This window comes from Trypanosoma cruzi, genomic scaffold (genome assembly GCF_000209065.1).
Source record: "Trypanosoma cruzi strain CL Brener 1047053516815 genomic scaffold, whole genome shotgun sequence".
NCBI classification, from domain to species: domain Eukaryota; phylum Euglenozoa; class Kinetoplastea; order Trypanosomatida; family Trypanosomatidae; genus Trypanosoma; species Trypanosoma cruzi.
Window position 1 is genome coordinate 291,865 of NW_001849573.1, and position 13,722 is coordinate 305,586.

At 53.5% G+C, this 13,722-nt stretch overlaps 2 protein-coding genes and 1 pseudogene across 2 annotated transcripts, besides 9 other annotated features; all 3 read left to right on the plus strand.

Annotated features, from left to right (window-relative positions):
* Positions 1-1,890: part of a sequence feature (areas not merged during assembly with more than two copies in the genome that could not be assigned to a particular haplotype) that runs on past the window's edge.
* Tc00.1047053507069.139 lies at positions 1,599-2,270 on the plus strand (annotated as a pseudogene).
* Positions 1,891-2,820: a sequence feature (heterozygous, non-Esmeraldo-like haplotype).
* Positions 2,541-2,625: a sequence feature (T-rich).
* Tc00.1047053507069.150 (mucin-associated surface protein (MASP), putative) lies at positions 2,808-3,620 on the plus strand (the record flags this gene model as incomplete). The annotated part of the gene is made up of 1 exon (XM_813309.1): positions 2,808-3,620. One exon carries the CDS (start codon positions 2,808-2,810, stop codon positions 3,618-3,620), a length of 813 nt encoding a protein of 270 aa, XP_818402.1.
* Positions 2,821-6,906: a sequence feature (areas not merged during assembly with more than two copies in the genome that could not be assigned to a particular haplotype).
* Positions 3,121-3,209: a sequence feature (GA-rich).
* Positions 6,211-9,084, plus strand: Tc00.1047053507069.160 (trans-sialidase, putative; the record flags this gene model as incomplete). Its single annotated transcript, XM_813310.1, has 1 exon — positions 6,211-9,084. The coding sequence occupies one exon, from the start codon at positions 6,211-6,213 to the stop codon at positions 9,082-9,084; it is 2,874 nt and encodes a 957-aa protein (XP_818403.1).
* Positions 6,907-6,982: a sequence feature (areas merged during assembly that could not be assigned to a particular haplotype. This can correspond to areas where the two haplotypes were merged or to regions with more than two copies in the genome that were merged during assembly.).
* Positions 6,983-13,722: part of a sequence feature (areas not merged during assembly with more than two copies in the genome that could not be assigned to a particular haplotype) that runs on past the window's edge.
* Positions 9,142-9,179: a sequence feature (AT_rich).
* Positions 11,333-13,722: part of a mobile genetic element that runs on past the window's edge.

Here is a 13,722-nt window from a genome sequence, read left to right on the forward strand (position 1 = left end):
CTGTGCGCAAATAATCCTGTGCGGCATCACCGCCACCCGACACGTTATCACTCGTTCAACATTTGCTAGGGCTGTGCTGGGTTCAGGCGTGGCTGTTGTACCATCCAATGGCATTAGATCACTGTTGCTGAGTGAATCGGGTTCGCTGTCCGTGGTCACGGCAGTGCGGGCAGACGTGTCCTATTCATGCTCAACGTCTTGTTAGTCGCTGGCAACTGTGTTGGCGGTGGACGGCTCGTCGTCTCTCGCTGAGCATGAATAGGATCCGCTGCGCTGCTACTTGACTCCCCGGACGGCGGAGCTCCCTGTGGGCCTCACCGCGCAGCTGCCGGCAGCTTCGTATGCACCTGCCGAGCGGAGTGTCCTGCCACTGAGCATGGCCACAGACAGTTCCCAGTTCCCCGCATGGCAGCAGCATCCCAATCGCCCACACGAGTTCCTGTCGCCACAGACTCCCTTCGGCGATGGATGCGCTCAGCCTTGGCTCGCTGGCGGTGCACGGCGACATCACCGGGGAGATTTGTACCGTGCCGCTTTCACTGGTGGATCGAGGTCACACAGTTGGTTTCAAATGTTCACCATGACACTGCGGAATCCCACGCAATGAGGCTGCTGACAAACAAGCCACGATGGCACGATCCCTCCCGCAGGAGGACAGCCCAATCTGGCACGTGGACTTTTTTACTGCAGTCGGGTGCCCGTACTGGAGGGATGCCCAGAAGAAAAAGAAGGGCGCGTGCACCGCATGAGAGGCGCTTGTCGGTGTGGCAGGGACTCTATTCCTGGCACGGCCCGGACATCGTGCCCCGAGCGGCGGCTCTGCGCACAGGCACGGTGCGACTCCCGCCCACTCCTCGACATGCCTGCGCGTGCCCTGCGGATCACAAGGAACCCTCTGTGTCGGTGGTGCCGTTCCTCCCTCACTGCGGTGACCGGCCCGCCGCTGCCTCCGCCGGCTCCTCTTCCCGACGTGAGCACCGCAACTCCTTGTCGACAAGCGAGCGGCGGATTGATGTCCTCCTGCCCAACCTGCGGCAGAGTACGCTCGTCCGTCCACAGTATGAGTGCGCATGCCCGACGTGCTCAGCCTGGCGTTCCGATAGTTTGACAGGCCTCACATGCGGATGCCACAATGGTGCCAGCGTCTTCCTAACGGGTGCCTCGCGCACAGGTCGCCACAGAAAGTGCCAAGCACGCCGGCAGGTAAGACACGCAGGAAGCACAAGCGCGGGCACTCGAGATGGACCATGTCCTTACGCCACCGCCTCATCACAGACGCCACGGGCTGCTGATCCCACGACGGACCGCTCTCGACGTATGTGCATGCGGTGGAGCCTTGTGTGCCGCTCCTGTTTGCTTCTCCCTCTTCCATCTGTGTGTTGGTGTTGCGGCATGGCTGTATGTGTGTGTGTGCCTGCTGCCGTGGATTGGAGTGTGTGTCGTGCGTGGTGTGCGGCGTACGGTGCATGCCTGGCTGCTGCCCTCTCCTCATGTGGTGTGCCCTCTGTGTGTGTCTGCCGCACCTCTCGTCTCCCCTGTTGCTCTCCATGTCCCTCACTGTGCAGATCAGCTCCACACCACTGAACGACCACACTCACGATGATGATGTGCCGTCTGCTGTGCGCCCTGTTGGTGCTTGCCCTGTGCTGCTGACCGTATGTGTGCGCGGCAGGGAGTGAGATAAAACTGAAAAAGCTGCAGAAACTCCAACGCCCCAGGATTCAGTGGTTTCAAACGATTCCGACAATACACGAGCAAGAGGCACAAAACTTAATGGACAGACTTCAGATAAGGAGGCCGATTCGTCAGAAAGACCATCGAAGAAAGTCTCTACTGCAGCAACTCCATCTCCGACAGGTACAGGAGAAGAAGGACCAAGTAGGGTACCCACTTTGCAAGATGAAAGAGATGCGTCTGGTCAGCAAGGGGCATCAGAAGGGAATAAACATTCACCAGGATCAACAGGTGATTCCGATATGTCAGATGTAAATCGGGAGGATAATAAAGAAGTGGCGCTAGCCGGTAAAGAGGTTAAGGAACAGGCACCAACCACGAAAACCACAACGACCACAACTACAACAACGAACACCACCACTGCGCCAAAGGCACCAAGTGATACGGCCATGAATGCAGAGGCGCCAACCACAACGACGACCGCCCGCGCACCGTCACGTCTTCGCGAAATTGACGACAGCCTCAGCAGCTCTGTGTGGGTGTGTGCCCCGCTGCTGCTCGCCGCATCCGCGCTGGCGTACACCACTCTGGGCTGAAGAGGTGTGTGCGGGCTGTGCGTGCCAGCACTCGGCCACGGGGATTTGTGTACGTCTACTGTGGTCCGATGTATAAAGTAAGAGAAAATAATGATTTTGCTTTGCTTTATTTGCTTCTGCTGCTGTGCTGTGTGCTCCATGTTGTTCCCTGCATCCGTCACGTTGAACGCATCCCAGACAAACTCGAATGTGCTACACGCTTACAACTGATTGCGTTGACGCATGTTTGTGTGCTATTGCGTGCATGCGCGCTGGAGTCACTCGGGTGCATGTTTTGTTTTTTTGTGTTTTTACTATTTTACTTTATTGCTGCTTGTTTTCTTTTCTTTTGTTTCTTTCTTGTTTTGTGTGTTTTTCTTGCTGTTAAATTATTGCATGACGTTGTGCGTCTTTTTTACTTTCACTGGCTCAATATTTTTTGTGAAACGCATGCTGCTGCTGGTGGTGTTTTTTACTCTACTGTCTCTCTTCTTACTTCTGCTCTGCGTTGACGTGTTGTTAGTTTGTGCTGAAGGCTACACGCAAGTGACAGGAGTGATGGCGATGATGATGACTGGCCGTGTGCTGCTGGTGTGTGCCCTCTGCGTGCTGTGGTGCGGTGCTGTTTTTGGACGTGCTAAAGCAACTCCAGCTTCTCCGCCCAGTAAAGACAACAGTCCTAAAAATAACAACAATTCCACAGGTGTCGCTGCAGGAGTTGACCCAAACGGTCAACAGAAAGCGCCTCAAGAAAAATCACCGGCGTCAGAATCACCGGAATCGCCAGCAGAAGCGACACCGGCACCACAATCCGGAGGAGGTGCACCAGATTCGGCAAATACAACGACGGACAGCAAGGATCCAAATACACAAGAAAAAATGGAGGAAAAAGAAGAGAAGGAGAAAAACGAAGAAACTGAAGAAAACGAAGACGAAGAGGAAGGGGAAGAGGAAGAGGAACAGGATGATAGAAAGCAAGACGGAGGGGATGATAAGAAAGAAAAGGAGCAGGGGACAATGAAAGAAGAAGCTGATACCGGCACCACAGAGGAGACCTCAGCAGGCGGTCAAGAGCAGCCAATTTTATCTTCGGGTGCGGCAAGAGCATCGAATATAACAAAACCCAACAGCACACAAACAACTGGAGACGATGATTCAGCAGCTGATGTTGCAGGGACAGCAGAGGGAAAACAAAATGAAAATAAAGAAGCCATTCCGAAAGAAACACCAGTGACGGTCACAGCCATGAAAAATACAACGGCGACGACTGGCGACAGTGACGGCAGCACCGCGGTCTCCCACACCACCTCCCCTCTTTTGCTTCTTCTTGTTGTTGCGTGTGCTGCTGCTGCTGCGGTGGTGGCCGCGTGAGAGTGAGGGAGAGAGAGCCGTGCACCGCCCGCACACACACTCGTTCTTCTCTCTGTGTGTGTGTGTCCCCTTGCATGGACTCTCGCCCTCACCTCACCCCACGAAGCACACACAATAATGTGCCCATTGTATATATGCATGCACACCCATGCAGGCCCGTTGGTGCTCTCTTTTGCACGACACGCACCGCTGCCGTCCTGCCTGGCTGCATGGGCGGAGCACCGTAACTGTTTCTGTTTTGTTTTTATTGCATTGAGTGGGCGACCTCTCTCTCTCTCCCTCTGTGTGTGTGTTTTGCTTTACGGGAGGAATGAGAGTGTGTGTGCGCTGGTCGTCCCACGCTTCGGCTTTTTGCCTTTGTTTTCCTTTTTGTTTTGTGGTTGAGAGTCCCCATTCCGCGGCTGCGTGTGTGTGTGTGTGATGATATGAGTAATTTGCGTGTGTGCTGTCTGCCTCTCTCTGCCGTTGCTTTCTTCAGACTCTCTTGTGGCGCACAGCTGCTCCGCAAGTATAGGCGCTGCCAAACACACAAGCACATGCACACACACATGCCGTGTTTAAAACGCTGAGAATGCACGCACGCACAGGATTGTGGCTGCGGAGGCCCTCGCGAGGGGGGAAAAAGCCTGCATTTTGTTTTTTTTTTTGACATGTTGCTCGGTGTGTGCTGACGCGTGACGAATAACAACACGCCCCAATAAGCAGAAAAGAAGTAAAACAAAATGGCGCTGAGCGGCACACCGGTAAGCCAAAAATACGCAATCACCAATAAAAAAGCCGGCGATCACCCAGCAGGCACATCAAGCCTCCTAAAAACCAACCTGAAACAGACAAAAAAAGAGACAATCATAGAAAACAAAGATCCCCGCCCCCAAACAGGAAAAACATTAAAGAAAACGCGATTCTTTTTTTTGTCCTTACTGCCGGGGTTGGCCGCTGCAAGAAATGAAAAATGGTAGGGCGGTGGCCCCGGACGTTGGATACAGGACGACGTGTCGAATTATCCAAGTTGCAGCGGTGGCCCCGGACGTTAGATACAGGACGACTTATCGTAGTAACCACGCTGCGGCGGCGCACCCTAAACATGTCGTTTTCGTTTTCCAGGGGACAACGCAAATGTGCTCGATTGTTCGAAGATCGAAATTAATACTTTACGTGAAAAGGGGTCGCGCGACCGCATTTTTATAGCTCAGTGGCAAACACGCTCACAATGTCATCCGGGGACGCGGGTTCGATTCCCGCAGAAGCATAAGTTTTTTCCTTTTTTTTTTTTGAATTCTTGTTTCATATTGCTTTTTAAACTTCTGGTTTGCAGGACGGTGTGCGAGTTCTGCAATCGCACTGATTCCATCTGTTTCGTGGTTTGTGCGGCTGCGGCTGCGGTGGTGACCGCGTGAGAGTGAGTGTGAGAGAGCCATGCACCGCCCGCACACACACTCTTCCTTCTCTCACTCTGTGTGTGTGTCCCCTTGCATGGACTCTCGCCCTCACCTCACCCCACGAGGCACACACATAATGTGCCCATTGTATATATGCATGCACACCCATGCAGGCCCGTTGGTGCTCTCTTTTGCACGACACGCACCGCTGCCGTCCTGCCTGGCTGCATGGGCGGAGCACCGTAACCGTTTCTGTTTTGTTTTTATTGCATTGAGTGGGCGACCTCTCTCTCTCTCCCTCTGTGTGTGTGTTTTGCTTTACGGGAGCAATGAGTGTGTGCGCTGGTCGTCCCACGCTTCGGCTTTTTGTTTTGTTTTTCTTTTTGATTTTGTGGTTGAGTGCACCCATTCCGCGGCTGCGTGTGTGTGTGTGTGATGATATGAGTAATTTGCGTGTGTGCTATCTGCCTCTCTCTGCCGTTGCTTTCTTCAGACTCTCTTGTGGCGCACAGCTGCTCTGCAGGTATAGGCGCTGCCAAACACATTCACATACACACACCGTGTTGCACATGCCGTGGAGCGGCGTGAGCGCTGAGGACGCACGCACACGATTTTTCTGTGGCCCTTGTGAGGAGGGATGACGGACACCGAAATTTGTTTCGTTTCCGTGCTAAGGGCATGATTTTCTTGGCGTGCTGCCCGTGGGCGGCGCGGCATTGAGGGTGCCTGGGAGGAGTGCCGATTCACACCCGGCAGCTGCACGTGCCGACGTGTTTCTCCCGCTGTTCGTACAGCGACGGATTCTACGGCTGTGTGGGGCGATGTGCGATGGATGGTGCGGGGACAGACAACAGTAAAACGACTGGCGGCAGTGTGTGTGGGCGTTGCTCCGCGTGGCGGAAGCGTGGCGTGATACCCGCTGTGGCTTTTACTGCTGATGGCAGTCGCTGTGTGTTCCCGGTGCACTGTTCTTCCTTCTCATTCCGTGTGTCTGTGTGCGTGAGTTGTTGTTGTTGGGAGTGACTGCGGTGCGGATGATGGTGCCACCTACTGTGGATGGATGGCGGTGTTCACTGTTTCACTCCTTTTCCTCTTCTCTCTCTTTTCCACACAAGAAGGAAAGGAAGTAAGGCTAAACTCTAATCGCTACTGTGAAATTTGAAGGCACTGAAAGGACCAACAGCACACACACCGTCCACACACATATTTGTATGCTCTCACGTGCTGCTGCAGTGAAGGCACCCCGCACACACAACCGTCGCGGCGTGACCGGATCGAGCGGGAGGAGGAGGGAAGGAGGAGAGAGTGAGCCGCAGAGGCCCAACATGTCCCGGCATCCCTTCTACTCTACACTGCTGCTTCTCCTCCTCGTCGTGATGATGTGCTGTAACACTGTTGAGGCTCAGCAAACCAGTGAGGAGAAGTCGCCAGCACCGATACCTTCACCAAAGACATATTTTGTTTGGAGAGATGTGAAGAATGATAAAGAAACAGTGATTTCTCTCCGTGTTCCCAGTCTTGTTGGGATGAATGGTGATGTGTTTGCCGTTGCTGAGGCGCAGTGCAAAGGAAAGAATGAGAATGAAGAATATTTCGCTGGGATTGCCTCGGAGCTCCTGACGTTGTCTGATGAACAAGCAAAAGTGGAGTTGGACAAAACTAAACTGAAGACACAAGTACTGTTGGAATGTACTGCCGATAAAGAGAAATGTGCCTCCCAAAACGCTGCTCTGGAAGGTGCTTCCGCAGACTCAAAGAAGAAAGTACATGTGAGCCGACCAACAACAGTTGTGAAGGAAAACGAAATTTACATGCTTGTTGGGAAATGCAGCCAGACAGCTGCCGTTGGTGCTCAGAAGAATGATGCCGAGGACTGCGGACTTTTGCTGGCGAAGGGGAATTTCAGTGGTGACAGCAGTAACAAAAGAATTTATTGGAATGGGATTGACGATCTCCAGAGCACTTATAACATCCAGCAAGAGGCCTTGACAGCACTGCTTGGCGGCGGTGGATCGGGTGTTCACACGGAGGACGGTACGCTTGTGTTCCCCGTGGAAGGCACAAAGAAGGAGGATAAAAAGACCGTTTCACTGATCATACACAACTCGAAGGATACTAAGAATTGGAAGCTGTCGAAGGAGGTTCCTGACGGTGGCTGCGGTGATCCCTCCGTCGTTGAGTGGGGAGAGAAGGAGGACAAAAAACTCATCATGATGACTGCGTGTGATGGCCGCCGCAGGGTATATGAGTCCGGTGACAAGGGGGATTCGTGGACTGAGGCGCTCGGGACACTCTCGCGTGTGTGGGGCAACAAACAGGACGAAGGAGCGAAGGCCGTTAGAAGCGGGTTCACCACAGCGACGATTGACGGTGATGATAATAACAGAAATGTGATGCTCGTCACTCTGCCGGTGTATTCCGAGGAGGCTGTTACAGGGGGCAATGGAAAGGGAAAACTCCATCTTTGGCTGACGGACAACACGCACATTGTTGATATTGGGCCGGTATCCGATGATGACGCTGCCGCCAGCTCCCTGCTGTACAAAAGTGGTAAAAGTGGTGATAATAAGGAGGAGGAGAAGTTTATTGCACTGTACGAGAAGGACGATGGGAAACAATCACACAGTCTTTGGTTTGTGCCTCTGACTGCGCAGCTACAGCGTGTGAAGGATGTGCTGACGACGTGGAAGAAAGTGGACGACCTTGTCTCCAACCTGTGCCCCTCAAGTGCTGCAGAGAGTGGCTCAACTGGCGCTGCTCGCAGAGATTTTAAGGTGACGGATGGGCTGGTTGGCTTTTTGTCCGGCAACTTCTCTAATAGCACATGGAGGGACGAGTACCTCGGGGTGAACGCCACGGTAAATAATAATGAAGGGGCTGCGAAGGCAACATTGCATGCCGGCGGAGTGACGTTCAAAGGAGCGTGGGCGGAGTGGCCTGTTGGCAGTCAGGGGGATAATCAACTGTACCACTTTGCGAACTACAAATTCACTCTTGTGGCGACGGTGTCCATTGACAAGGTGCCGGAGGGAGATACCCCCATTCCTTTGATGGGTGTGCAGATGAATGACAGCGGGAAGACTGTACTCCTGGGACTGTCGTACAACAAAGAAAAGAAGTGGCAGGTGCTGTGTAGTGGCGGGCCGATCAAGGAACACAGCAGCACTTTGGAGAAGGATACAACACATCAGGTGGTGATTATGCTACGGAACGGCACCCAGGGCTCCGCGTACGTCGATGGTCAGCGTGTGGGTGGGGATGTGCCGTGTGCATTGGGAAATAAGGATTCAAAAGAGATCTCCCACTTCTACATTGGAGGGGATGGAGAAAAGGCAGCCAACAAAGAAGGCGTGTCTGTGACTGTGACGAACGTCCTGCTGTACAACCGCCCGTTGGATGGCAATGAGATTAATGCGCTTAACCCGAATAAAGCTTCTACTCCAATTCTAGAAGAACAGCAAACGGCGGTGTTGGATGCCCGTTTAACACCAGCAAGCGGATCAGTTGCGCAGCAAACCGTGTCCTTGCCTACTCCTGCCGGACCACTGCGGGCGGAACAAGAATCGTCGATGATGAGCAGTGGTGTGGGCGGTGTCGGCGTATCCAATTCAGGAGAGACCACTGTGACGAATCCCCTACCTGGGTTGGACAGCGTGCAGCAGTTGGCGTCAGTAAAATCTTCCGATGGAACTCAAAGTGTGAATGCCGCTTCCTCATCTGTTGGTGACAAAAGAGTGGGAAGAGGAGCTGGAGATGAAACGCAGAACGATGAAACACACCAACCTTCTATGGGTACTCCCGCCACAGCAGATGCAAACGCTCCTACCGCTAAGGGCGTTGGGCACGATGGACCCGCAGTGGATCAAGAGATGAACGCGAGCATCCGTGAGGATGAGGAGGCCGCAGGAGGAATTAATGGGCAGGAGGATAACCATGCACAGCACGGCGAAGTAAATGCTGCGGCACTCAGCAGCAGCCTCGGAAATGTGTCGCAGGGGAATAACAGCTATGCCGGCACTGTGCGTGGGAGCGGACTGCTGCCGCTGCTCCTTCTGTTGGGGTTGTGGGTGTTTGCGGCTCTGTGAGGAGCGACTGGTTGCCGCGTGGGACACTTGCGCCCTCCCCTGCACCGACACACACGGTAATTAATTTATTTTCTTTAATAACTTTTTTTTTTTTACCTTTTCCCTGTTTGCTTTGATGTGCGTTTTATAACCCCATTTACTTTTTTTTTTGCTTTTGGGGGCAATCACTATGGACGTTTTTCTTTTCTACTCTTCCCCCTTTAATTGTTTGTTGCTGCACTCTTCCTGTGAGGGGTGCCGTGTGTTTCCGCCCAACTGCTCCACTCGCACACCCACCGACACGCTCATGACGACGGCCCTGTGCGCCTCGCCTGCTGCACGCATGAGGAGGGGCCGCGACGAACGGCGCGCTGAGGGAGCCGTGACGTGTGGGCGTGCGACGAGGGCCCGTGGGGCGGAGCACACATTTCTTCCCTCTTGTTTTGTTTTCTTTGCGGCCAGGGCGGGCAGACACCCGCAGCGCCACACACACAGCCACACCCTGCCGCCGTGTTTTTCTTTAAGAATTTGTTTTGCTTTGCGTGTTTATTTCATGCGGTGGCGCACCCTTCGGTGTCGGCCTCGTGAGCATTTCTCTCCCCTCCGATGATTTCTTTTTCTTTTGCTGCGCTCACTCTCCCGATGGAGTGACGCGACTGCCGTCATGTCTGCGTGCTTCTCTCAGTCCCCACACACACGAGTGACTGTGCTCTGCGGGCCGCACTCACGCGCCGATGAGAGGGCTGAGGGGAGCAGCAACACGCAGATGACCCCGTGAAATATAAACGATGTGCGGACACACGGAGGGTCGGACGGTCGAAGCACACGCAACCATCTTTTTAATTTTCTTTTGCGGGCAAAATACATACAGACAGTTTGGTGTGGCCACACGGCAGCCAGGCAATCTTCTTTTTATTATTTTAAATTTGTGTGGAGCAGTAATGGACGATTTCTTTTCATTTATAATTATTTTGTGTGATGGGGTTTACGTAAGACGAAGGGGGGACGTTTTTTTGTTTTCAATAAATATTGTGTGAATTGCCGCTGCTTGGGCTGCAGTGCAGTCATGAGTTTGAGCGGTCTTCTTCTTCTTGTTGTTTCCGTTATGCGTCTCCGCTGTACATTTTTGTGCGTCTCTCCGCATACTCTGCTCCCTCTTTTCTACTTCTTTGCTTTGTGTTACTGCAGGCACACACAACCACACACACACAAGATGTACATTGCGGTGGATATGAATGCACCTTTTGCAATGCATGCTGGCAGTTGCGTGTGGCGGCTGTTGTCTTCTTCCGTGGCCATGAGGAGGAGAGGGAGAGGGAGCGCACCCCGAGTCTATTTTCCTGCGGGTGTGATGCACCGCGTGTGACTGCGCTGAGTTGGGCTCCGTGTCCCATTGATGGCGGGATGGCAGGAAATTTTTTTGCCGTGTGATGGATGGATGAGGGTTCGCTTGCTCCGTGTGCGTTGTGTGGTGGCCGCGGGTTTTGCCATTTCCCTGGGGCTGCGGGAATGAGCTGGGGGAGATGGTGGTGGATGTCTTCTCCTCCTGCATGGTGGGTGGCTGCTGGCGTTGTGTGCCTTCCTTGCGTGGATGCCGTCTCGTGGTGTGTGAACTGTGCGGCTGGGCCTGCTTCCCTCTCCTCATGTTGTCTGCTCTCTCGCTGTATCCGCTGTGCTCCGTCCCTCTCCCTCTCGTTCCATTCCATTCCTTCCGTCTCACCGATCAGCTGACTGACACCGGCGACTCCACTACGGGCGATGATGACTGCGATGGTGACGGTGCGGCGCCGTGTTGTCCCTTGCGCTCTTGTGCTGCGGCTGCTCGTCCGTGTGCGTGACGGCGGCAGGAGACGATAATAACGGTAACAGCCGTCCTCCCAGCCCTGAGCTAGGGAAACCGGATCCTACAAAAACATGCCTGGTGCATTACAGCCAGATGGTGGGGAGACCGGTGGGCCACAGACAGAGAGTGGGAGAGACAGCGAGGAGGGTTTGAGAAGTCCAGGACCTTCGTTGCCAAAGGAAGCAGGCACAGCCATCACTGGACAGACACGAGTTCCGCCAGAGTCACTGAGTTCGGCTAGCGATAATCCAGAGCCACGAGGTTTGGCAACTCAGTCTCCACACATACACAAGGTGCGACCGGTATGTCAGATGCACAAAATAAAGGGCGCAGTAAAATACACAAGGCGATGAGAATCATAAGGCACCGACATTAAATCGGAAGATCAAAATGCCAAGTATTACCACCAATAAGACCACAACAACGCTCTGGCTCAGCCGGCCACCTCAACGTGGTGCCAGGGTGCAGTACTCTTTGCTAGAGAGGAAGCTAAGCGCCTCCTGCCCATCCGCCGCCCGCGGAGAGGTGACAGACGCCGAACAAACGGGTCGGAAGGGCACCAGATGGAGCCATTTGTAATGGTTGTCCGCGGAGCGGTATTTCCATCCGCTGCTGAATTCCATCAGCGCTTATCAGCGCTATACATACCGTTTGCGTGCCGTATGTGACGCGCAACGACAAAAGCTACTGCTACGCGGAGACGTTGAGCAGCACCCAGGCCCCATAGCAGTACTCCAGATGAACGTTTCTTGCCTCACGCCGTCAAAACTCGCAACATTAATGGCGCAAGGAGCAGACATAATAGCCATCCAGAGGACTTGGAAGTCGTCGGAGCAGATCGCCAGCATGCACACTGGAGATTATGTGCTCTATGCACAGTCGCGCATCGGCAAGGGAGGCGGTGTGGCGGTGCTTGTGCGGAAAACTCTCCGCTCCAAGCGTATACCCCTCACCATCCCCCAGCATGACACCAGCCTTGAAGTGGTGGTGGTCCAGGTTGCTCTGGACCAGAACCGTGATCTTATTGTTGCGAGTGCCTATATGAGACCACCACCGCAAGTAACGCAATCCTTCAGGCGGTTAGTAAACTGCCTTCCAGCCTCGTCGCCGCTCCTGCTGTGCGGGGATTTCAACATGCATCACCCACAGTGGGAGCCATTCTTGGAGACTTCTCCAAGCGAGGTTGCTGCAGAATTTTTAGAACTGTGCACGGATGCGGGACTCACCTTGGTTAACACCCCTGGTGAGATCACGTATGCCCGTGGCACAAGAGAACGATCCTGTATCGATCTGACATGGTCAAAGCATTTGACTGTGTCGGATTGGTCAGCTTCCGTGTCGCCGCTTAGTGATCATTATATGCTGACATTCACGCTGCATCAGGCATTTAAGGATACCATACCTTCGGCACCTAGGATATTCCACAGTTGGGGGAAGTGCAAGTGGGATTTATTCGTCAAGGACCTCGACGCACAACTTCCGGCATATGACTATAGAAAGCAGTCCACCGGCATTAAGGCTTTCACGAGAGCGCTTATAACTTCGTATCGACGACACTGCCCCGCGGCATGCACAAGGACGGTCCCAGGCTTTGGGACGACACTCTCATGGAGGCAGAGCGGATTGCTACCGACAGCAAGGCCCGCTATCTACAGTCACCGACGCCCGACCGTGAGGCAGAAATGCAACGGACAAGGAGTCAATTCTTCCTCCTACTCCGAGAGCGCTTGCGCAACACGTATCCACGTCGCATCAGCAAGTTAAATCCAGGCGAGCCACTCGCACGGAAATACATTTCCGGACGAAAAAAGGCATCACTTCCATCTCCCACATCAATTTTATTAGGAGGTGGTCAACACACTTATAAAACAGCAAGGAGAGCAGCGAATGCTCTCAATCGCATCTTTTTTCCATTTCACCCCTCTCACAAGGCAGTAAGGCCTTCCAAAGGCATCAACAGACAGAGTGCATCTTTGAACATTAATGCTTCTTCTCTTTTTGGACCACGGAACAACAACGAGTCTGCCGCTACATTTACATCAGGGGTTTTCTCACTGCCCTCTTGATGCACCTTTTAATCGTACGGAACTGCTTGCTGCGCTACGTAACACGCCGTATGGCAAGGCCCCGGACCGGATGAAGTCTACAGTGAGGCACTGCGACATATTTCGTCAAAGGGTCTCCGATTCCTTCTTCGCTGCATTAACCACAGCTGGACGACCGGTACGATTCCGGCTGAGTGGAGACGCGCCACCATCGTTCCACTCTTAAAACCCGGTAACTCGCCGGAACTGCTTGAGTCATATCGACCCATCAGCCTTACTTCCATTGTGAGTAAGGTTGCTGAGAAAATGGTACTGAAGAGATTGCTTTGGGTGTGGACGCCGCACCCCCACCAGTATGCATATCGTAGTGTGCGTACTACGACGATGCAACTGGCACACCTGACACACGAAGTGGAGCATAATAGAAATCATTATTTCCAAGTGAGCCTTCCCAAGAAGAGCGGTATTGGCAATCAACTCCACTACAGACCCCATCGGACTCTGCTGGTGTTGGTTGATTTCAGCAAGGCCTTTGACTCCATAGATCATCGAGTCCTCAGTCGCTTGCTGGCTAATATTCCGGGGGTGAATTGTAGAAGGTGGCTTAGAAACTTTCTATGTGGTCGCCACGCGAAGACACGAGTTGGCCACAGACACAGCGATCGGCGTCCCATGCTGCGAGGAGTTCCTCAGGGATCCGTGCTGGGGCCGTATTTGTTCTCCCTTTACGCACACCCACTTCTCAGTCTGCTGAACAGCTTTGCGGGTGTC